This window comes from Lathyrus oleraceus, chromosome 3, assembly GCF_024323335.1.
Source record: "Lathyrus oleraceus cultivar Zhongwan6 chromosome 3, CAAS_Psat_ZW6_1.0, whole genome shotgun sequence".
In the NCBI taxonomy this organism is placed as follows: Eukaryota; Viridiplantae; Streptophyta; class Magnoliopsida; order Fabales; family Fabaceae; genus Lathyrus; species Lathyrus oleraceus.
In genome coordinates, this window is record NC_066581.1 from 121,550,979 (window position 1) to 121,576,396 (window position 25,418).

General features: G+C 35.3%; 3 protein-coding genes across 4 annotated transcripts; 2 read left to right on the forward strand and 1 right to left on the reverse strand.

The window, feature by feature from the left end:
* Positions 1 to 549: 549 nt before the first annotated feature.
* On the reverse strand, positions 550 to 3,362 carry LOC127125724 (uncharacterized). 2 transcript variants are annotated; one of them, XM_051054527.1, is made up of 3 exons: positions 3,180 to 3,362; positions 2,524 to 2,727; positions 550 to 971 (listed from the first exon to the last, which is right to left on the reverse strand). In XM_051054527.1, exons 2-3 carry the CDS (start codon positions 2,704 to 2,706, stop codon positions 714 to 716), a joined length of 441 nt encoding a protein of 146 aa, XP_050910484.1. In that variant the 5' UTR covers positions 2,707 to 2,727; positions 3,180 to 3,362; the 3' UTR covers positions 550 to 713. The 2 variants fall into 2 exon arrangements, with proteins under 2 accessions (XP_050910484.1, XP_050910485.1); XM_051054528.1 differs by having other exon boundaries at positions 2,524 to 2,723; positions 3,180 to 3,347.
* A 1,292-nt stretch (positions 3,363 to 4,654) lies between these two features.
* Positions 4,655 to 6,860, forward strand: LOC127125723 (wall-associated receptor kinase-like 20). Its single transcript, XM_051054525.1, has one exon. It carries the CDS (start codon positions 4,934 to 4,936, stop codon positions 6,806 to 6,808), a length of 1,875 nt encoding a protein of 624 aa, XP_050910482.1. The 5' UTR covers positions 4,655 to 4,933; the 3' UTR covers positions 6,809 to 6,860.
* A 10,804-nt stretch (positions 6,861 to 17,664) lies between these two features.
* On the forward strand, positions 17,665 to 19,959 carry LOC127129994 (uncharacterized). Its single transcript, XM_051059079.1, has 4 exons — positions 17,665 to 17,814; positions 18,070 to 18,617; positions 18,972 to 19,195; positions 19,298 to 19,959. Exons 1-4 carry the CDS (start codon positions 17,665 to 17,667, stop codon positions 19,957 to 19,959), a joined length of 1,584 nt encoding a protein of 527 aa, XP_050915036.1.
* Positions 19,960 to 25,418: the final 5,459 nt, after the last annotated feature.

The following is a 25,418-nucleotide window of genomic DNA, read 5'->3' on the forward strand; positions in this document are numbered from 1 at the left end:
TTAGTGGGAGGTTTATACTTAAAGTCGACTAAGTGAAACATGGAGACTCCGATTCGAGACAAACATACTGATGTAATTCAGAGCGTTCTAGATCAAAAGTTTGGCATGAATCTATTTGTTAGACTCAAATCTTATAAAGTGGCTAAATTTTTAGAAAAAGTTAAAGTTTAAATGCATTTTGATCTCTTATTTTATCTAAAATAATTTTTGCCTTCCTAATATCACATATTAAAATTTTGGTCTCAATCTATACTTTTAATCCCAAAAATGGTACATTTTGACACCAAAGGGGGTAGGTTTTGGATCAAATATTAAACTTTGAATAGAAAATAGCATATACAATCACTTTTAAATCCAAAAAATCATAAATTTGAAGCTAACAATCTGATTTTAGACCAAAATTACAACAAAGTGAAGATGGAGACCAAAAATCCAAAATTTAAAAAGAAAGACCAAAAATGTGTTGGATAGCCAAAGTACATTGTTAACAATTTATCGGCAAAAATAAAATTTAAAATCCCGGGATTTTCGACATTCACCCAGCACAAGTGTTCAACACGTTTGTAAATAAATTATTTCACCAAGTTACAAAAAGTTAATTGTCTAAAATCAAGAGACAACATGCTGTTTACTAATCATAATCTTCAATATGTTTGGCATGCACTACGGTTTCATCTTTCTCCTAATGGAAACAAATAAAATACAACCATCTTTTAGTTCATTCTGTTTTCTTCTTCGTTCACTTCATATTCTTCATCGTCTTCATCCTCATCATCGTCGTCATCAGGTTTATTTATTTGAGAGAATCTGCTTGGCTCTAATCTACCTTCATCTCCCATGAACTCAAGCCCAAACTTTGTGTCACGCTGCTTAACCAGAAGCCAACGCAGTAGTTTGTCTTCCTTGTTTAGGTAATGCAGCTCTTTGTTGATTTCCGGTGTAGCCATCATGCTCACTTGCATCAGTTGGCCCTGCATCATTAAAAATAGAAAATGCAACAAGTTAATTAACAATTGCATAATGTCTTTTCGAACATTGAGAAGAACATGCCACTCCTGTTTCACCAAAGCCAGACTTTCAAACTAAAAAGATTTGCAAGTTTGTGTTAGTAGTAGGCCTGGGCTGCAGTTATTTAGTAAAATGATAAATAAGAGGGAAGGAGATTACAGGATGCAGTGTGCGAAGATCAATTTAAGTATAGCAACGGAACGGTCACGGTGAAGGAAAATCTTGAAGAAAAAGAGAAGGTTATGGAGATAGATCTGGTGAAAGAAGTAATGAGATGTGAGGTGATTGAGAAACGTTGCTTAGAAATGCAAATTCCATAGAGCTTGTTTAAAATTTATTATAACATGCAGAAGTACTTGTTTCAGTGGAAGAGAGTTTCATAGTGCATACCCATAAATTGATTTCATCCTTAAGATAGTTTATAAAAACATTTTAGGTAAAGCTTATGCAAAGTTTATTTCTTGTACTCATTTTAATTCTGTCCACCCTAAAGTAAATTCTTGCAAAAAGAAACATATTGAAAACACACCGTTCTGCAGCACATTCAACAAATATATCCAAATGCCAATAGTTAGTTGAATTAACAGTTTCAATCAACTAAGTTGTTTCTCAAACACCCCCATAATCTACAATTTTGACATCCAGTAAATCGACTTCTACCTCAAACCCTGTGTTGTTAATCTTGGATAGCGTTGTGTAGTGCCGACCCTCTAATATGTTATAGCAGATAGCGGGATAATTGGAAAACTGCTATTGCAAAGACTAAAAACTAGTGTACAAAGTAAACATAAACACTCAGAAATAGACTAATACGCAAAATTAAAGAGATCATCATACTTAATAGTTATTAGAATTTGAGCAATAAAACGAGGAATAGCTATACCTCAAAGTATATAGTAATAAAACTTATGCAGAGAAGAAGAAGAAATCAGAACTTAATAAAAAGTAGGAAGAAGAGCAAAACCATTACTTGTGAGCAAGAATGTAACATTGCTCTTCCAAGGGTTCAGATTGAAATTTATACCCTCAAAATAAAGACAACACTTTAAAACAAAAAAAACTGAGGAATTTATCCCTAAAATTCTAATGGCGGCAATCGCGGCTGCAATAACGGTTTGGAGCCGCAACTAGCGGCTGCTACAATCGCTATTATTGACAGCGGCTTGCAGATCAAGGGCGTCACCTCAAACCTACCACCACTGCGCTATTCTGCTATAGTGGTGCTATAATGTGCTATTGACAACATAGAGCTATATGAAACATCTTTCCAAATTCTTAAACATACTACCAAATCCATTTTTTTTCACATCTACCTATGCATCACAGTAGTTTGTTTATTTTTTGTAGCATCGCTTTGTCTATTACCAATACAACCCAAATAAAAAAAAACACAGTAAAGCACTAATGTTTCATTAGAGCAGAAAAAGGAGGAAAAGAGATTCACCTAGATTATAAATAAAGGACAATGAAAAGAAGAAAATAAATAAATAAACTGTGAATTGCAGCATGAGGAACCTGAAAAAACCTGCCATCAAGCTTTTTGACACCATAGCCCAACTGAATTGTTCCAAAACTCTTAACCTCAGTGACAACCCCATTTCTTCTACATATGTGTTTTCCAATCCTTGCAACTAAACCAATTAGGGCTTCTTTTTTCACATGTGGCTTGAATAGAAGCATGCAATCATAAGGAGGCATTTTTTGGCTTCTTCCTCCTACCTATAAATTAATCAAGCTAGGACACGTCAAAAACTATGAAGCACGTCAAAATCCCTAACACTGACACGGCGACACACGGATAATAATTTGAAAAATGAATAAATTATACGTTACAAGCATCAGTGCACTCTTTTTCAGATGTGTCGGTGCTACATAGGAGTAACTAACAATTATCATTCAAATTAAGTAATCAAATAGAAATCATCAACACTGCATAAATAAATGTAAGTTTGTTTGAAACAGAATATGATAGTGGTTTCATTGGACAATGAGAGCTTCACTTTATCAATGAATGCCTGTATGAAATCAATAAACACTCATCTGAAAACTCAATCTCAAAAACCATCAGTGATTTGGCACTCTTAAGGTCGAAATTGAAATCGAAACTTAGAAAGACCTAAAAACGAAATTTATGAAATTGGGAACTATATAGCGTCGAAAAAAGAGAGTACCTACGGGTTTGGAAGCTTCGGCGAGATAGTTGAAGAAGAGGAGGAGATTCGTCGACGACGGAATGTGAAGACAACGCGCCGCTGCTAGAGGAGCGGCTGCTCGAGTTTTTGTTTTTGCTTGTGTGGAGAAAGAGAAAAGTTTTTTTCCCTTCTTTCTCTGATTATAGAAATAAATTTTTGAAAATTAACTTACAATTAATAATTTTATTTATTTTTTTAAAACAAATTTTTTATTTATGAAATTTTTAACATGTGTTCTTGGACACAAATTAGCATTAATTTTACTTATTTATTTCATCAGTATATGATTTCTTTATTTTCTTTACTTTTACCTCACCAAACCCTAAATTACTACTCATCTTTTTCATTTTCAATTCAACAGGTTATTGCTTAATTTCTAAGAATTCTGAAATTCTGAAATAATTAGATTATTTCACTGTGTGTTGCTATACTAACTAGAAATAATTGCAGCATCATGGATTTCATAAGGGCCAAAAACTATGTTTTTCTCAACAAAAAAAAAAAATTTGAGCTTCAACAAAATCATGATGCCACCGTAATTTTATAAAGATTTAAAAATCCGTAAAAATGATTGCGACAAAACGACACAAGTCAATATCTATATCATTATTCATTGTTTTTACTTAAAGAATAAATTATGATTAATTTACAATACAATGACTGCAATCAGTATCGAGACATTTGTACCAAACAAAATCGCGAAAGTCTTTACGCGGATGATAGATACTCTTTTTAAAACCATGTCACTGCTCATCAAAACACTAATCTATTTGTAGTGAGTTAAGAACAGATTCTGGGGCTAGTTTTCCTTGTCTCATGTTACAAATATGGCATTCAAAATCTTTAGCTTTTCCAACCATTAAATCATGTGGAATCATATTCATGTTCATGCTTGATTAGGAAATATGCAATCCACACCATTCAATATTAAAGATGTGCTGCTGAAATTATGAGACCTTTACCAACAATGTTTTGAATATTTATATACTGCTTTTTCATATCTCAACTATCAAATGGAATGTTAATTAATAACTATTTCTTAATCTTGTTTATCACAACAACCCTTAGATTTGAATCAAATGGGATTTAAAAGGATTAGATCCTTTGCAAAAGCTTTTGTTGTTCTCCATCAAGAACAAACAACAATATTTACAGATGCTATTTCCACTTTCCAATAAGCACATGATTAAAAGTTTTAAAGTTTTTTTATGTCAAAGTATATTCACTTTTTTCTTTCTAGATTTTCACATATTCTTCATCAGTAACTAACATCTGTCAAATTCGTTTTGTTTTGTCATTCATAGTAGTTTCTTCATGGTAACTGTAACTAACTCGCGCATGATCCACGTGTTAGTTACATTCCATTACATAGGAGAACATTGGAATTGGCTCTTTAGTTACTGATAGTGCCGAACTTACATTGGTCTAGCCTTCAAGCATTTTCTGTATTTTAATCATTAATTTCTCTCCACTATGATATTTATATATACGCGCTGCTCGACTATAATGAAAGTAAAATAACTTTGCAAAGCCTTTTCTCTTTGCACCTTATAAAAGAGAGTATATTTATGGTCCCTTAGATCTTTATATATTTATGATATTCCTCGCTGTAGATTCTTGGAGCCACTTTATTCCATTGCAGACTTTGCAGTAGCTACGCGTAGCCTTTTTATTTCTTTGATCGCGTTCGTATCAATGCATAACAGTTTTCTTCTCCTAATTGTCCGTGCAAAATGATTGATGAATCAAATAGGAGATGTTTTCGCTGTGTCTTTCTTCTTTGCCTTTTCCTCTGTCGTTATACTTGTTCGCAAAAGACTTGTCCAAACTGTGGTTCGATGAAAGTTCCATATCCGTTGAGTATAGAATCGAACTGTGGCGATCCGTACTATAGGCTTCGTTGTGATCCTCGTTCTCAAAAGCTTTACTTTGACACTCTCAATGGAGGTTCCTATGTTGTACTCAGAGTCATGTCTTCGATCCAGCGGATCGTGGTGCAGGCACCACCTTGGTTACCTGGTTCATGTGTCACACAAGACATGCTGGTAAGTAACGGAATTTGGTTAAATCAGTCGCTTCCTTTCAACATAACTTCGTCCAACACAGTGTTCCTCTTCAACTGTTCGCCTCGTCTCTTGGTTTCTCCTCTTAACTGTACCGCTTCTAGTATATGTCATCGTTACTTGGAAAATTCAGGTCACGTTGACGTAAAGCGAGCGCACGGGTGTGCGAGTGGTCTTCGTCCCTGTTGCACCTTTGTTGCTGGTGGCATGCCTTCGGCTTACAAGATTCGCCTTCACAGTTCCGGTTGCAAAGCGTTCAGAAGCATCCTTCATTTGGACCAAGACAAACCTCCTAGTCAGTGGGAGGAAGGTCTAGAGATTCAATGGTCTCTTCCACCCGAACCTGTATGCAGGAGACAAAGCGATTGTTCTAGAGACTCTAAGTGTTTCGCTTCTAGTAGAGACAAACTCTTCCGCTGTTTTTGTAATCGAGGATTCCATTGGAACCCTTCTGCAACAACCTGTGAAAAATACAAGAGAAAATCCAAATGGAAAACCAGCTTGATTGTCTCAATAGCGGTTATTTCTTTTTTCTCATTCACAGTGGTTCTTGTCGTAATCACAAAGTCCTTCAAACACTCTAAGATCGTCAAGGAAAGAGAAACTGCGATGAAATCGAGCATTGGAGTGGAGAAGCCTTACAAAATGTTTCAACTGAAAGAGTTGAAGAAAGCGACGAAATGTTTTTCGCACGACAGGATCTTAGGAAGTGGCGGCTTCGGGGAAGTTTACAAAGGCGAACTACAAAACGGAACACTTGTAGCTGTCAAGAAAGCTAGAGTTGGCAACCTTAAAAGCACCCAACAAGTGCTTAATGAAGTTTCAATACTATCTCAAGTCAATCACAAGAACCTAGTCAGACTCTTAGGCTGCTGTGTGGAATCTGAGCAACCATTGATGATCTATGAGTATATCTCGAATGGGACTCTCTACGACCATATTCACGGTAGGTATCCGAGTTTTCTCGACTGGAAAAAACGGCTGAAGATTGCTTTTCAAACCGCCGAAGCATTGGCTTATTTGCACTCTTCTGCACACACTCCTATCTACCATAGAGATGTTAAGTCAACAAATATACTATTAGACGATGAATTCGACGCCAAAGTTTCAGATTTCGGACTCTCCAGATTGGCTAACCCGGGACTTAGTCATGTGTCGACCTGTGCTCAGGGAACGCTAGGGTACTTGGATCCGGAATACTATCGCAACTACCAGTTAACCGATAAAAGTGATGTTTATAGCTACGGAGTTGTTCTGCTAGAGCTTTTGACATCAAAGAAAGCAATAGACTTTTCTCGCGATCAAGACGACGTTAACCTCGTAATTCATGTGAGTCAATATGCAAGCAATGGTGCAATCATGCAAGTGGTTGATCAAAGGCTTGTTCTATCTATGGAACCCTTAAATGATAAATTGATCACAAGCATCAAACTCTTTTGGGAGCTTGCACATGATTGTCTTAGAGAGAAGAGAGTTGAAAGGCCTTGTATGAGGGATATTGTTGAAAGACTCTTATGCATAATTAGGATTGAAGATCAAGACTGAAGAATTCATAATGTGTTTTATGTTTGATAATATAACAAGTGTATTGTGTAATAGTCAGCCTAATAGACACAAAAATCTAGTTCAGATTTGTGTGTTAGAATATGATTTTATTAGTTATTTTTAAGTTGAAAAATTTAATGTTATAATCTATTGAGGGAGAGCTTTGCTATTTATTGTGGTTCTCCCAAGACTCGTGAGATTAGTCTCTACAGTTGCGCATGTGGTTCTCCCAGACTCCTGAGATTAGTCTCTGCAGTTGCACATGTGGTTTTCCTTGACTTTGAGATTAATCTTTGCAGTTGCGCATGTGATTCTTCCAGACTCGTGAGATTAGTCTCTGCAATTGGGAATAGAGGATACACTATTTATAAAAGATAATGAGTAGTACACAGTAAAGTGATTCCAAAACTTGATTTTATTGGATGAAAAAGAAACATTAGAATCATATGCCATCTTCTTTAGAAAGTATGAACTATATTATTCAAAAGTATATACAAGAATTAGAATATTTGGAATGGTTTTGTCTTGTTCTCCAAAGTGGTCTTCCTTTTGCAACTTAGGAAAGTGTTTTCAGTCAAACTTTTAAAATGGAAATTTCATTTTGCTATACAAGGAAAGCATGATAAGTCAAAGTCCATGAAGGATTATATGCGATTATTTTTGTTTTAACTACCCACAGGTTGCATGCCATTTAAGGGAGAACTATTGACTTTTTAGACATTGTATTATACTGTTCATGCATGTCACCAATTAACAATCATTAAATATTTGGTTAATTTTTTTTAATACTTTTTTTATAATATATTTCAAAGTTTTGTAGCAATACAATATTTAGTTTCATTAAATAAGAAAAGAAATTTAGATCTAACATGTGTTTGTTTAATGAACCACTACAATAAGTTAAAACTAATTAAACTTAAAATAAAATAAAGAAAAATAAAACTAATTTGATCTATTATTTATCACACTTATCTTTAATTTGATTATTTAGTTAAATCATTCTGTTGGTAAAACTCTTATTAGTACATTTATTAACGCTTAAACAAAAGGAATATATGAAGGAGTCATCACTTTTTTTTTTTAATTTTAGTATATGGTCACGAAACCGATTAGTCTAATGAGACTAATTATATTGTCCACTTTTTGTCTAATGTGTGTCAAGTAAGTCAACTTTCACATTAATCTTGTCAACTTTGATATTTTCACTTCATAACTGATCATGTGATATTGTTCAATAGGAACACATTTCATGCAAGAAATCAAATACATATTTTTTTCTGAGAGATATACATGTCTTTTTTTGAATAGGCTACCTTAATTTCTAATAGAACAATGATATTGTTACATCCATAATTAAATCAATACTTACATCAAACATAAATACTGTTGACCTTATTTATACGATGAACAATGTTTTTTATTTTTTTATAAATAAATAAAAATATTTATAAAAGAATATTTTTATAACATAAATATATAATTAGGGATTAACCAATTTTATTATTGCATTAACAATAAATATATATATATATATATATATATATATATATATATATATATATATATATATATATATATATATATATATATATATATTATTAACTACATATTTTCTTTATAATTCTTTAATTAATTAAATTTACTACTTCATTAACCAATAAATATCATAATTAATATATAAAATATAATAGTCAATCTTTACACTATTATATTTCATATTTTAATTTAAGAACTTGGTTAATGTTATAAAAAAAATTGATTATAAAGTAGTAAACTTGATTAATGAATTATAAATAAAATACGTGGTTAATAATCTACATTTTTGTGGTTATGCAATAATAAAATTGATTAATCATAAATTTTATTTTTATATTATAAAAATATTTTTATAAATATTATTTTGTATTTATAAAAAAACACTATTCACCGTATTTATATTTGAGGTAGATATTAATGTAAGAATAACATTATTTTTTCTAATATATACTTGAGTTAGCCAAAGTCCTCAAACTTAAATTTTATTGATAATTTTTTCTTTAGCAGTTGTCTTTCATTTAAATCATTTCCTATAATAATAATAATATCATCAACTAGTTTTTCTTCTTATGATGGCTCAAAGATGAGAGTGACGTCTCCTTGGCTTTGCTTTTAATCCAAAGACACCATTGTTTTTGTGATTAATCAAACCATGCAAGAGAGGACTGCTTTAGTTCATATAAGATCTTCCTGAATCGAGACACCTAGTTGAATATGAGATTATAAGATGAGAGAATATTTATATACATCTCCTCTTCCTTGTAAGAAGACATTTTGAAACTAAACTTTTGTAGTTCCCAATCAAACCAAATTAAGTACAATAATGTTTATTTATAACACTTAAATTTGAAGAGACACATTATATAATATTTAATAAAATTCATCAACACAACATAATATTTGATATATAAAATTCAAAGATATGTTATTTTTATAAAATACATAAAATGATACAAAAAAAACAAATTTTAATTTTAGAATTACGTAAACTCATTGATTTAGTGGTATTATTGGTGGAGAATAAATTTTTTTATAAAATAAATATGGTTATTAGTGAGATATTAATTATATATTTTTATTTAAAATAATAATAAAAAAGTATTAAAATCACATCAGCGGATTGCGGCAACGGATTGTAAAATTCAAATTTGATACCCGAATCAAAATTATATGGATTGTTATGAGTTTGGTTGAATATATCCATAAATAAATGAGTTCGAATAATTTATGGATATGTTTGATTTGAGTCAGTATATTCATAATCGACCTGCACAATGAACAATCATAATTTTTTATTAAAAAAACATTTTTAATTATATAAATAGATAAACAGTGCTTAGGTGTATGTAGTTGGTGTAAATGTGGTGGAAGAATAGTATTAATGATATTAGTAACTTTTATTAGGAATTTATGCTGAAAAATTTAAAGTTGTATTTATATGTAACAATGTGCAATCTAGTCTTTAAAAAATAACGAGTAGTCCACTGAGAAAGGAAATAAAGTGATTCCAAAACTTGATTTTATTGGATGAGAAAGAAACATTAGAATCATATGCCATCTTCTTTAGAAAGAATTAACTATATTATTCAAAAGTATATACAAGAATTGGAATATTTAGAATGGTTGTCTTGTTCTCCAAAGTGGTCTTCCTTTTGCACTCATACTTTTAAAGTGGAAATTTCATTTTGCTATACTAGGAAAGTATGATAAGGCTAAATCCATGAAGGATTATGTGCGATTTTTTGTTTTAACTATTAGGCCAATCAAAGGTTGAGTATACTACATGCTCTTGACTTTTTTTCTCCCACAGGCTACATATGATACAAGGGAGGACTGTTGACTTTTTAGACATTGTATGACACTAATCAGTTTGTTTTAATAGGAAAAGAAATTTATATCTAACATGTTTTGTTTATCTAACCATTCCAATAAGATAAAACTAATTAAAGATAAAATAAAAAAATAAAGTCAATCTATTATTTATAATACTCACTTAAGTTTGTGAATGAATGTCAATCATTTTAAACTTATAATTTAATTGGTTGAATATTTGGGTTGGTAAATTTTTTTGTTAAAACATCTACTAGCTGGTAAATAGAAGGAATGTAAGGTATTATTACTTTACTATCCAACTTTTATTTGATTAAATATCGATCAATTTCAAAGTGTTTTGCATATGATTTGCTATTAAATTGATTCTATGGTATAATTTGTAGAGTTCTCAAAATGGGTCCGACCCCTATGGCCGACCACAAGTCATATATTTTAGTGCGGGTATGACCATTAAAAATGTTTTAAAAAAACACGACCCTATCATTTTGGCCCAACCCACGTGGCCTATGTTTTTCAAGGATTAGGTCGGACTAGGCCGATCTATAACACCATGAATTCTATTAATTTATTTAATTGAATTTTCATTGCTTTTATTAAATTATTTGAGTGATTTGCTGGTGAAGCTCTGATACCATATAAATGTCCATATGAAATAGTGCAGTGGTGAAACAAATTACAGCAATGCTCATATGGAGAAAATGGAAAACAAGCAATATCCAAGAAGAAGAAGAAGATAACAGAAAGTTTGTTATTGATAATTGAATGTGTAAAACAGAATATGATTGGTTATTTATATTACATTATCCACACACCAAGGACAGAAAAGGAAAAAGCCATTAAATATATATACAAGTGATATGCAAGATATCAGTTAACAGATATACTTTTAATTATTTATTTAGGTGATAGCATGTGTTATGTGTTATGTGATTTTTGGAGGTTTATTAGAATTTAGTGGTGCTTTATTTGATTAAAATGATAGAATAATAATCAAATAGGAGGAATATTGATATTCAGGCATAAATTAGAATTATTAGAAGAATAAGGGAAAATGGTAGAAGTAGGGATGAGTGAAGGGGTAAAAGTGTGAAAAGAGAGTTAATTATATTTTAAATTAAAATAAATAGAATATGTGACGGGAGACAAAGTTACTGATACGTAGAAGTTGTACAAATTAGAAGAAGAAAAAAAGGCAAGTGTGAGAGAAGGAGAACAAGGGTCTGAGGTAGAAAAAAAAAACCATAATCAAACTTGTTTAGCTGTTGGAAATTCAAGTAAGGAGAAGGGATGATGTCAATTTCATGAAGGGTAGAGAGGGATATTCACTCTCCTATAGGTTTTTCTTCTATTTTCTCTATTGTCGAGTTTGTGCATTTTGGAGAAGGTTTGTGTAAAACCTATCTCAAATTATTGTGATAAACATGAATTAATATTTTGATTTTTACTGTTGAAATTTATGTACCATCATATGTGAAATTTGGAGTGTTGGTGTTCATATCAGTATGTGTTAATATAATGGATGTGTTGTTGAATTGTGAATGAATTGATGAGATAAATGGTTATTATATGTAATATGAGGTGTTGAATATTGTGTAATTGATGTATGGTGTTGAATTCATATTATGAGATGCTTGGACATGTTAGAACATGATTGGGTAGGGTTTGAAATGGGTAGAAGATGAAGAAGATGAGTTAAATGTGGGAATTCTGGAAAAATTCCATACAACAATCGATTGATTCCCCTGGAACAATCAATTGGTTTACTGAACTCAACGAAAAAATATTTGATAGCAAGCTCAGATCAATCGATTGGTGCACCAACATCAATCGAGTGGTTCCAATACAATAATAGACTAGTTTTTCCGTTTTCGCCATAACTTGAGTTCCATGAATTTGTTTGAGGTGTGGTTTGAAGCGTTGGAAAGTTGTTGCATAGGAGTAACTCATGGTATCATTCCAAGAGGTTAAATATGTACATGAGGATCTAAATGTAATACTTTTCTTGTGGTGTTTATGGGATGAGTATTGTTGAATTATATAATTGATTATTATGTTGAGTTGTGATGAATTCTGATGAATTATGTCATGTACGACTGATATTTTGTTGTTGTTTATTTTGGTTAGTTAACTTTGTGGTGATGAACATATTGGCCATGTATAGGTCAAAAGTGGGGCCAAATATTGATGAACCATATTTGCGTATTGATGTTGAGTTCATGCATAATGGGGTACGAACTTCAATTTTGGTGGTGAGCTCTAGTTTAGAAGTGGGGACCAGGAGTGAGTAGCTGATTTCGGTAATGGGATCGGTGAAGCATTATGTTAGATGATTAGCCAAGATCTAGACGGGGTGAATAGATCACAAGTTAAAATTTGAACCAAAATTGGTTTTGAAAAAGTTTATAGCGCGTAAGCAAGTTTAAAAAATTTCCCGGATCAAAAATCGTTTAACCGAACCTACTATAAAAAAACTCAGATATGTGTAAAGGTGTCAATGCAATGATAATAATCCACAAGTCAATCAACAACAACTAATCACAACTAGTTGAATAAAATACAATAGGAAAATTCTATCTCAAATGAACAAAACATACAAAAATTAAGTCAAGCAATTTGTCGAACACTTAGTGTACGATCAACTATGTTTGGAGCTTTATGTAATGTTTGTTGTTCTTAGAAATCCAATCACAACCAAATGGTTTGTGATATACACAACAACATAAATTTCAAAACGCAGAGAGAGAGAGAGAGAGAGAGAGAGAGAGAGAGAGAGAGAGAGAGAGAGAGAGAGAGAGAGAGTACACAAGGATTTGTTTAAGAAATTCTCCAATCGAACTCGCTATGGGTACGTCTTCCCTTAATTCAAATTCTAATTGAGATATTATAATAAATCTTACTTTGCAAAATGTATGTATACAAGAGATGAATAAATCAAACTCTATAAACCCTAAGTTTGATGTTTACTCTACCACCTCCCAAACCATTGATCAATCTTGATCAAGTAACCAACCACGCCGCTTCTATTCACCTATTGTTGCTACTTCCTTGCAAGGCACCCCTTGTCCCAAGGATTTTCACCCGACTGAATTAATCCCAAGCGCATGATCATGTATCGAAAAATGCCGCTTCAATTCACATGTTCTTGCTACTTCCTTGCAAGGAACTCCTTGTCCCAAGGCTTTTACCTAGTTGAATTAATACAAAGCGCACACTTGTTGAAACCCAAGATTTGCTAACACTATCCACCATCTAACGCTACTCCCATGCAAGGCACCCCTTGTCACAAGGCTTTCACTCGATCGAATCTGAATTGCACAATCTTGTCCAAAAGGCTTCAAACCCTAAAATATCTTGAAGGAAAACCCCAACTCGGTTTTCTGATTTGAATCCCTCAAATTTCTCAACCAAATATTCTCGGTACAACAAACCTAATTGGATGTTATCAACCCTAAACTAGATCGCGCCCAATCAAAAAATGATTATGTGTAGTTTGATTGTGTGTATGCATAGATGAAGTTGAAGATGATGAGAATGCTTTGAAATCCTGGACTCATGTAGGTTTTACTCACTCTAGAAACTTTACTAGAGAATGATGCATGTACCAAGTATAAATATATGTGTAAGACTCACAAAAAGCAAAAGGAATGTAAAGTAATGAAAACAAATGCAATTTTTCAAAAAACAATTATCAATAGGTCGACCTATGCAAGCCATGTTCGACCTATTCAAGTCATGTGTTGACCTGTTTGGAAGCATAGGTCGACCTGTAAGGTTATGTGCTGCCTATAGGTCGACCTGTTAAGTTGGCACATAAAACAGATCCCGCTGGCTTTAATAATGCAGTGTACATGTCGATCTATACCATCAATGTGACGACCTAAAATTTAAAAAAGTCATTTATATGTCGACCTATAAGCATATGTGTTGACCTATGCATTAAACATGTCTCCTATAGGACGACCTATAATCGTGTGTGTCGACTTATAATGAGGATTTTTCACTTAAAACCATGTTTTTCATGCTCAACACAATATTTTGATGCACAAATATTTTCCAGACCATTTCCAACAACGTTGACATGCTTCCCAATGTAAGAACGTTGAAATGCACAACTAGACTCGGATGTGTAGATGTTTTTGATTGGCTGCATTTTGTGTTAAAACACTAACTGTACTCTGATGTCTTGACTGATGTCATGACATGCTTGAGTAGTATGCTGCAGGATTAACTAATACAGGATTTACTGAATGTCAAACTGGATGTTATGACATTCATCCCTGACAGCAGATACTGAACTATAGAATAGTTGGCTTTTCTGTTATAGCTCAGTATTTAGTTCAGTCTGTTTTTCAGGAGAATAACAGACCTGGCACATAGCCTATTGTCTGAATGTCAAATTGAATGTTATGACATTCATCCTTGACAGCAGATACTGAAGTATAGGCAGGTTGGTTTTTCTGCTACAGTTCAGTATTTATTTCAGTCTGTTTTTCAAGAGAATAACAGACCTAGCATATGGCCTATGTTCTGGACGTCAAACTGAATGTTATGACATTCATTCCTAACAGCGTATGCTAAAGTGTAGGCTAGTTAGTTTTTCTGTTTCAGTATTTTTCTCAGGCTATTTTTCAGGAATCAAACAGCTGAGCTAAAATCCAGGAAACTAACAACTGAGCTATAATTAAGAGGCCTAACATATAGCCTATTTGGTAGCACCCTAATATGTGGAAATTAGGTTAACTTGCTTAACCTTAATTTTAGGAAATACAAGTACAAGGCCCAAGTGCTGCATTATAAAAGGATGGCAATCCTACTTTCAGCAACTCAGGGGTTTTCAAGCGTGAAGATTTTGTTGTACCAACATATTTCACTGCTGTATTTTATTTGTGTCTTGTATCAGGTTTAACTTGTGAGCCAAGCAATTATCACCTAGATGATTACATTGGACTAGGGTGTTCATTGAGTTGTAATAGTTGTGTCACTCTAAGCTTTTAAGCGTGAGTGCTGAGTTTCTTGATTAAAGTTGTTAAGCACAATCAAGAGTTGTTTGAAGTATAACTTCGCCATTAACTTTAAACTAATTAAAGGTTGTAATCACTGTGGTGATTGAGGGGGAGTAAGTAGGAACTCTGGTCTTAGTTTAGATTGAAATTGCATTTGGTAGGTATTAAGTGATAGGATTAAGCAGTTAGTTTAAGGCCTGAATTAATACTGCTAATAATGGATTTCCTCCCTGGCTTGGTAGCCCCCAGATGTAGGTGTGTTTGTCACCGAACTGGGTAAACAATTCTTTGTGTTATTTACTGCACTTTACATTTACGTTCTGCATCATTCTTGTCTGCGCAGAATTGGATGTCATAACAACCAGTGTGACATCGAAAGTCTGTTAACTAGAATTTCAATTGGCATCAGAGCAGGCACCCTGCCTGTTAATTTCTGGGTGAGATCTAGGGACGTTACTTTCTAGTACCATGGACAAGGATGTAGGATTCTCAAATAGACCACCCATGCTGGATGGTTTTAACTATGATGACTGGAAACCTCGTATGATAGCCTTCTTGAGGTCTCTGGATAGCAAGGTCTGGAGAGCTGTCAACAAAGGATGGGAACATCCAACGAAGACAGATAAAGATAGAATCATTATGCAAATTCTTGAATAAGAGTGGGACAAGGAGCAAGAGGCATTAGCCCTTGGAAACTCTAAGGCCTTAAATGCACTGTTCAATGGGATAAATAAGAACATCTTCAGACTGGTGCATCACTGTGAGCTGGCTAAAGAAGTTTGGGATACTCTCAACAAAACTCATGAAGGTACCTCAAAGGTGAGGATGTCTAAACTTCAGATGCTGACCACCAAGTTTGAAAATCTGAGGATGAAGGAGGATGAGATTATTCATGATTTCCACATGAATATTCTTCAAATTGCCAACACTTCTGGTGGCTTGGGAGAGAAAATGTCTGAAGAAAAACTTGTAAGAAAGATTCTCAGATCATTGCCAAAGAGATTTGCCATGAAGGTCACTGCTATAGAAGAGGCTCAAGATATCTGCAATATGAAGGTTGATGAGCTTATTGGTTCTCTCCAAACCTTTGAAATGGGCTTGTGTGAGGATGTTGAAAAGAAAAACAAAAGCATAGCTCTTGTATCAAATACTGAAAAGGATTCAGAAGAAGGAAATATTGGAGGTGATGAAAGCATTTCAGAAGGAGACTCTGAGAGTGAATCTGCTAAACATGTCACTGCACTAACTAGTGTCTGTGCCTCTGATAATGACTCAAGTGGAGATGAACTTACCTTTGATGAACTTGCTGCTTCATATAAAGAGCTATGTGTCAAAAGTGCAAAAATGTGTATACAAGGAGAAAAGCAGAAGAAACTCATCAAGGAGCTGGAAGCTGAGAAAAAGAAGCATCTGACAGTCATAGATGGTCTAAATGGTAAGATAACCTTGCTGACCTCTAAGCTAGAACAAATGACAAAATCCATCAGAATGCTGAATAAAGGAACTGACACTTTGGAAGAGATTCTAAAGGTGGGACAGAAGTCAGGAACCATGTCTGGTTTATGCTTTGTTAAGAAATCCTCAACTGAACTCAAAAGCTCAAAGGCTGAAGTTCAGAAACTCAAGCAGAAGTCATGACCAATGTCATAACATCAGGGAACCAGGAGGAGTAACCATCAGAAGAAGAAATTTCAGAGATGGAGATGTCACTACTGTGGTAGATTTGGTCATATAAAACCCTTCTGCTACAGGTTGCATGGTTATCCTAACTAGACCCCTCAAGTCAGACCTAAGCAAAAGGCATCTAAGCATAATGCCCCCATCAAGAAACAACAATGGGTTGCTAGACTAGCTCACACATCTCTAAGGGCATCTACCAGAGAAGACTGGTATTTTGATAGTGGCTGCTCAAGACATATGACTGGGATGAGTAACTTATTGGTGGATATACAACCTCATACTACCAGGTATGTGACATTTGGTGATGAAGCTAAAGGAGAAATCAAAGGTGTTGGTAAGTTGGACTGTCCTGGAGTTCCAGAAGTGAGTAATGTGATGTTAGTTAAAGGACTAACTGCTAATCTCATCAGCATAAGCCAGCTATGTGATCAAGGCTTCAATGTACAGTTCACTAAGGAAGTATGTGTGGTGATGAATGGAGACAATCAGGAAGTTATGAGAGGATCCAGATCCAAAGATAACTGTTATCTGTGGGAATCTAAAGTCTCAAACTACTCCTCAAAGTGCCCCTTAGCCAAGGAAGAACAGGAAGTGAAGCTGGGGCATGGAAGACTTGGACAACTTCATTTAAGAGGAATGAAGAAGATCATATCCAAGGAAGCAGTTAGAGGAATCCCAAATCTGCTTATGGATGAAAGAAAAGGTTGTGGAAAATGTCAGGTGGGCAAGCTAACCAAGATGTCACATCCCAAGATTGGACATCCAAAAACATCCAAAATTCTGGAACGGTTGCCCATGGACTTAATGGTACCTATGCAGATTGAAAGTCATGAGTTGTCCTCACGTATTAGTCCTCATCAAAATGATGTAGTTGCAAGGGAGAAACAGAACTGTGTAACATTATCCACTGCAGAAGCTAAGTACCTAGCATCTGGTAGCAGTTGTTCCCCACTGGTATGGATGAACCAGATGCAGACTGAGCACAATGTCACTCAGAATGTCATGACATTGGATGCTACTCAGTTTGAAAATTTAAGGGGCAAAGTGGGAATTTGTCCTTCGGAGGAATTATAGCAACTAATGATGTTAGTTATTTTCTGTTTAATAATTCAAATTATTAAACATTTGAGAGGTTTCTCTGATTGGTCAACAAATAATAGATACTGCTTGTGCAACAAGTGTTACCTCTTCCATCGTTTCAACTTTCAGTCTCGCAAGCTTTCTCTCAAAGAAACTTTTCATTTCGCCTCTAAGATATTCATCATGTCGCACCAATCCAACTCATCTTCCTTCAAGACCATGTCTGATTCCTCTAGCTTTGAATCATGCAACCCTAACAGGGAAGATCCTGTTGCTGACTCTGCGAATACCTCACATGCAAGAAGACCTATAGAAACTGTCTCAGGCTTCTCCTCAGCAATCACGCTTGATGAACAAACCAGAGAAGGCTCCAGGTATGTTCACAATGCCATTGCAACTATGGTGACTGGAATACTGTCTGGTAATCATAAGGTTCTTGGGGTTTCCATTCCCTTAAACACTATTGTACCTGATAATGTTGCTTGTCAAGAAAATACAGTCTCCTTAGGAAAGAATGTATCTGATGATGCTGAGCACACTGATGCTCAGGAGGGGTCAAATATTGACAAACCCTTAGATAATGTGGGTGGTGAGGAAGTCCATGTCACTCATGATGTCAGTGACAACCCTAACTGTGAAGCTGAAATAGTAGACCTGGAGGAATTTTCTGATAATGAGTTGTTGACCTCAGTTGTCCCTAGCATAGCCAAAAGGGTTAGGACTAGGAGAGAAAAGAAAACAGTGGTGCAAAGGACCCCCAGAAAGAAGATTGATGTGCCAGCCTCTCCCAATCCAAAGGTGGCAGAGAGTTCCCTCAAGAGGAAAGGTCATGGTCCAACAAAATCTTGGAGCAAAGGGGTGCCCAAGAAAATGAAGACCAAGTCTGTTGTTGTGGAGTCTGACTCAGATGTTCCATGTGATGTCACTGCCTCTCTGTCAAAGAAGAAGCCAACCACTAGCAAGCTTGCAGCTAGTGTCCCTGAGGTACCAATTGACAACATATCGTTCCATTTTTCTTCAAGTGTAAACAGGTGGAAATATGTTTATCAGAAGAGGCTGGCTTTGGAAAGGGAATTGTCTCAGAATGTCCTAGAATGTAAGGATATTATGGCCCTTATTCAAGAGGCAGGTTTAATAAAGACCGTGACTCAGTTCTCAAAGTGCTATGAGATGTTAGTAAAGGAATTTATTGTCAATGTGTCTGAAGAATGTGCTGATGGAAAGTCTAAGGAATTCAGAAAAGTATATGTGCGAGGCAAGTGTGTAAACTTCTCTCCCTCAGTAATCAACATGTATTTGGGAAGACCTGATGTAGCTCAACCTGAGCTTGAGGTGACTGACAACAAAATCTGTCAAGTCATCACTGCTAATCAAGTCAGGAAGTGGCCTCTCAAAGGTAAGTTGGTGGCCAGCAAACTAAGTGTCAAGTATGCAATGCTACACAAAATTGGAGCTGCTAACCGGGTGCCCACCAATCACAAATCTACAGTGGCTGTAATGCTTGGAAAGTTCATATATGTTGTTGGAACCAAAGCCAATTTTGACTATGGATCCTATATTTTTGATCAAACCATGAAGCATGCAGGAAGCTTCAGTGTGAAGGGGCCTATAGCCTTTCCTTCCCTCATATGTGGTATTTTGTTGAATCAATTTCCAAACATATTAACAGAGAATGATTCTGTGAAGAGAAGAGACATCCCTTTGGCCTTCAATCATAAATTGTTCCTAGGTACGCATGTTCCTGACATTGCCATGGCAACAGGAGAGACATCAAGTGTTTGCAATCAACCAGGTAAAGCTGCTGTCATTGCAATACTCAAAGAAACGTGTAAGGAGTTAGAGGCAAGGAAGCTCACTTTGGAAAATTTGATTATCAAGTTGGAGATGACTGAAGGTGATGCGCTTGGTGAAGCTGCTGATGCTGCAGAAGGAGCTGCAAGACAAAGTGCAGAGGGAGAAGAGGATGCCAGTCCTGATGATGGCACTGATGATGATGCTGACTCTGAGTCAGATGAATAGAGCATTTCCCGTGTTTCTGAAATTTGTGTGTAATTTATTTTGTTTTGGTCTGTATTATTAAGTGTTGCTTTGGCAACATTTTTGACAAAAAGGGGGAGTAACACCTGTACCCCAGGACAACAAATTTGTTATTTGCTTGAACAGATCTATTCGAAGTTGAAGGTCCTCTAATCCAGAGGTTGTGCTGCAGCTTGATGTTCAACTTCTATGTGTGATGAGTGTGTTGCTGTTTGCTATCTACTTGTGTTGCTGCTGTTTGAAGTTTTTTAACTTCTATGTGTGCTGAGTGTATTAGCTATGTTAATTCTCTGCTTGGATGTGTGTTTTCCGCTGCTGTGAACTCTGTTGTGATGCCAAGTTGTTTTAGCCAAAAATTTGCCAAAGGGGGAGTTTGTAGATGTTTTTTATTAGCTGCATTTTATGTTAAAACACTAACTGTACTCTGATGTCTTGACTGATGTCATGACATGCTTGAGTAGTATGCTGCAGGATTAGCTAATACAAGATTTACTGAATGTCAAACTGGGTGTTATGACATTCATCCCTGACGGCAGATACTGAACTATAGAATAGTTGGTTTTTTTGTTATAGCTCAGTATTTAGTTCAGTCTGTTTTTCAGGAGAATAACAGACCTGGCACATAGGCTATTGTCTGAATGTCAAACTGAATGTTATGACATTCATCCTTGACAGCAGATACTGAAGTATAGGCAGGTTGGTTTTTCTGCTACAGTTAAGTATTTATTTCAGTCTATTTTTCAGGAGAATAACAGACCTAGCATATGGCCTATGTTCTGGACGTCAAACTGAATGCTATGACATTCTTTCCTGATAGCATATGCTAAAGTGTAGGCTAGTTAGTTTTTCTGTTTCAGTATTTTTCTCAGGCTATTTTTCAGGAATCAAACAGCTGAGCTAAAATCCAAGAAACTAACAACTGAGCTACAATTAAGAGGCCTAACATATAGCCTATTTGGTAGCATCCTAATATGTGGAAATTAGGTTAACTTGCTTAACCTTAATTTTAGGAAATACAAGTACAAGGCCCAAGTGTTGCATTATAAAAGGATGGCAATCCTACTTTCAGCAACTCAGAGGTTTTCAAGCGTGAAGATTTTGTTGTACCAACATATTTCACTGCTGTATTTTATTTGTGTCTTGTATCAGGTTTAACTTGTGAGCCAAGCAATTATCACCTAGATGATTGCATTGGACTAGGGTGTTCATTGAGTTGTAATAGTTGTGTCACTCTAAGCTTTTAAGCGTGAGTGCTGAGTTTCTTGATTAAAGTTGTTAAGCACAATCAAGAGTTGTTTGAAGTATAACTTCGCCATTAACTTTAAACTAATTAAAGGTTGTAATCACTGTGGTGATTGAGGGGTTGTAAGTAGGAACTCTGGTCTTAGTTTAGATTGAAATTGCATTGGGTAGGTATTAAGTGATAGGATTAAACAGTTGGTTTAAGGCCTGAATTAATACTGCTAATAGTGGATTTCCTCCCTGGCTTGGTAGCCCCCAGACGTAGGTGTGTTTGTCACCGAACTGGGTAAACAATTCTTTGTGTTATTTACTGCACTTTACATTTACGTTCTGCATCATTCTTGTCTGCGCAGAATTGGATGTCATAACAACCAGTGTGACATCGAAAGTCTGTTAACTAGAATTTCAGGATGATACCGTCTAATATACATAAACACCATTTCCTAGTCTTGACATCATACAAAACATATATAAACAGAAAGATTCACTCACATACTCCCCTTTCAGGTATTCACTTTTTTGGTTAGCTTGGTTAAGCTTATGTTACAATTAGGAATTCTCTAACTCAAGTTTTTATACCTTAGCCCTGAGTTCTTTAACTTCTTCCATTGAGATGGGCTCTAGCTCATGAACTGGTGGGAAGGATGAAAATTCAACTATGAAGGGGATTTTGATCACTTGAACTCGTTCTTTTACCCACCAGATGTAGGCTTCTCTAGCAATAACATTTTTCTTCCCTATCTTTTGTCCAGTTCTACTGATCTTCAACCAAGCTTTTCTGACCTTCTCCACAGATGGTTCACTTGGTGTGATATCATGGATGAAAAATGTGAAGGAGAATTGCCATCCAAGGCGCAACGGAATTTAAAAATTTCTCCATTTAGTGATCCTTACGAATGGGCATGATCAGTGATAGAATCGTTACCTCTTGTGGCGATCACGAACATTGAACGATGACAACGTCTCTACTCAGTCCACACGAACGGATTCCTTCAATCGCAGTGCTAGCTGTTATGAATGAAGGCTTTGAGTGAGAGAAAGAGAGATACGAAATTCCAACTCTTCAGTTGTGTTGTATTCCCATACAATGCTTCTGCACAAGAGTTCTATTTATAGAACCACTTGTGTGGGCTTCAAGCCAAAAGGCCCACTTAAGTGTATTTTGGCCCATATCTCATAATATGCCAAAATCACTTAAGTATTTGGTACCTTACCATACTTCGTATTCTACTTAAGTACACCGTACCTTACGATGTTCCTTAGTTACTCTATCTCTCATCAATCCGTCCTTTGTGTGTGACCCTGTAGGTTTTCGTGACGTTGGCAATTATATTAAATCACACATTTAACATAATAAACAGTGAGCGGTATCTAGCAACACATCACTGCTACCCAAGACACGAAAATGTCATGTGATCTGACAAAACCTCCTGTGATAATAATCATGTGTATAATTACCCCTTTTCCCTTATGTCTATATTGAACACAAGGTATAGATCGTGTCATCCTTGTCCAGTTCAATATTGGGCCCATAGACATTTATCCTGTTACGCAGGATGGGCAAATTCCATCTAGGACACTCATGTCCCTCAGCATGCTTTGTGGAGTACCCATCAACTGTCTTTATGGTTATCCAGTTATGGACAATGTTAGATCAGCAATAAAGCACTCGACTCTACATCTAGGATCCATAGTGGTTTCAGGTCGAAGAGTGGTATACACCATTATCACCATGAGAATAACTTATGACACTTTGCATAACTTTCTATATAGTATTCTCATAGCGGGTCAATCCGATATAAATATTACTCCTAATATTCATACCTATGTTTAACTTGATAACTCTTTATCCATGATCCATGAGATGTGATCATCAGTCTACAAACATAATAGTCTTAATGCTTTAATGTTATCCCACTTCACACTAAAGCTCGACTACGGATACTTTAAGAATAGTGTCCTTATGTTTAATGTGCTCTCATGATTAAGTCACACTTAATACATTAAACAGACTATCTATTCCAGGGACTTTATTAATCAACCATAATAAAGAAAAATCTTTTTTATTAATTAATAAATAATTTGATACAAGTACCAAAAGTATTGGCCTCTAGGGCTTACACCAACAAAATGTTTCAAGGTACTTATCCTCAAGAGGACCCTTCATGGCATGTCCAAATTGTCTTATGTGCAACACCGGGTTATAGTTAATACACCTCTGTGTTCCCATGAGTGGTACATTGAGGAATTCCCCACAAATAAGGATGATATATTTGGTTTCACATTCCCTTTTGTACCATTTGATGGTGCTGAAAGTGAGAGAAGCTGGTCTTTAAGGCCACTTGAGATCCTTAGAGATGAATGGGCCTTCCTTGGGCATATGAGTCATCATCCAAGCGTGCAAGAGTGGAGTACAACAAATAAAGGTTCCACCTCTCTTCTCATGGCTTGTATGGAGAGTATGATAGATATCAACCAAGAGGAAAGACACTAGGTTGCCTAATAAGAAGATCTCAACAGCCAAATGATCCACAAAGTGATTAATATTTAGGAAGAGCATTATCCCATGAACCAAAAGAGCGAGAATAACGTAGAATGCATCCCAATTTTTAGCTTTCACAAACTTCCATTTTACCCTTCTAGGAACTTCCTTAAAAACCATTTGAAGATTCCTTTTGTATCCTAATTGGCTACTACTTCTTGAGTATCCATACCCAAGGCTAGGGTTATTTTTGCAAGGTAACGTCTTGTTCAAGCTTGGGAAAAGGATTGTGATCTTTTATGGTTCGACCCAATATCCTTTCAAATTCTTCTAGGGTATGCGCCAACTGGAAGTCAGAGAAAGTGAATAATCATAGAGGTGAATCATAGTAGTGAGCTAAGGTGATGATGGCTCCCAAGTCCACTTTTTTAGTTAGCATGTTCAATATATTTCGATGAGAAACCCTGCAGTCAATAGGCTTGAGGGGTGTTATCCTGGAGTTCGGTTCTTTCAAGCTGTATATCAGAGGTTCTTTGTATTTGAACAAGAAGGTGCTTCTTCTAGATGGATTCATTTTCAATGTTTTGCAAATGCTCAACTTCCTAAAATAAACACAAATACTAAAAGCTTTATTCTTTATGATGTATGAATGAATGAATGAATGGATGACATTGTTTTGTTTTTTTTAGGTGCAAGGTCTCATAAGATCGAGGCATGGATGAAGGATAAATTTTATTGATTTTGTCACATATGGTTCTCATCAGGAATAATCTAGGGCTTACCATGGTTCCCATAGTCAAGGATTCGTCAAGAATGTTTTTTTCGCTTACGAAAAATTACTTATCGGACGTCAACTCCTTTGAGGGAATCTATTCTGAGTGAGGTCTTCGTATCGACCCTACGATAACTACATCTTGCATACCGATACTACACAACCATCAACTTTGGGTTCTAGAAAAGGTTCCCAGAGTCATGTGTTTGCCAATACTATTTGTCGCTTACGACAAATTACTTACCCGAAGTTAATTCTATCAAAGGAATCTATAGGGTGAGGTTTTCGTATCAACCCCATGAGAACTACATCTCGCCGACCCATACTATACAACCATCATTCCTAGTTGACCAATGGTTCAATGTCCTGCAAAGGTCCTTAGAGTCACATGCCCTAATGAAAACATTGAATCTTACGATAAATTACTTGTCGGTCGACTACATTCTCAAAAGAATCAACTCTAAGTGAGGCTCTCGTGTCGACCCTTACGAGAAAAACATCTTGGGGACCCGCACTATGAAATGATTGTCATATCCTATGTTTCTTCTATATACTTGGGTAGAGAGTATTTCCCATAGTGTTAGCAATCGGGGTATCCATATCAAAATCTCATGGGACCCAGACAACAGATACAGGACAAAATAAAACAAAACATAAGATATACACAAAGGCGAAAGATAGAAGAAAGAGAATAAACAAAGATAATAAAAATCACAAATTGAAATAAATTACGCTTGACTCTCTCTATCTTGGAGAAAAATTCCCACCAGAGTCGTCAGTTGTTACATCTCGAAAAATATGATCATTCACGAAGCGTTCGCCCACTCGTGGAAAATGATTCGAATGTAGTCGTCACCGAACTTTATTTATTCCAAAATAAGGAAAGAAAAAATATCGATAAAATCCATAAAAGAAAAGAAGATGATCGTCGCAAACAAATTCGGG

Coding starts and splice junctions, on each gene's coding strand:
- LOC127125724 (XM_051054527.1), bottom strand. CDS start 2,706: ATGCCTCCTTATGATTGCATGCTTCTATTCAAGCCACATGTGAAAAAA. Junction 972..2,523: donor TTGATGGCAGGTTTTTTCAG/GTTCCTCATGCT, acceptor TTAATGATGCAG/GGCCAACTGATGCAAGTGAG.
- LOC127129994 (XM_051059079.1), top strand. CDS start 17,665: ATGGTACCTATGCAGATTGAAAGTCATGAGTTGTCCTCACGTATTAGT. Junction 17,815..18,069: donor GTAGCAGTTGTTCCCCACTG/GTATGGATGAAC, acceptor TTCAACTTTCAG/TCTCGCAAGCTTTCTCTCAA. Junction 18,618..18,971: donor GAGGAATTTTCTGATAATGA/GTTGTTGACCTC, acceptor AAGTGTAAACAG/GTGGAAATATGTTTATCAGA.
- LOC127125723 (XM_051054525.1), top strand. CDS start 4,934: ATGATTGATGAATCAAATAGGAGATGTTTTCGCTGTGTCTTTCTTCTT.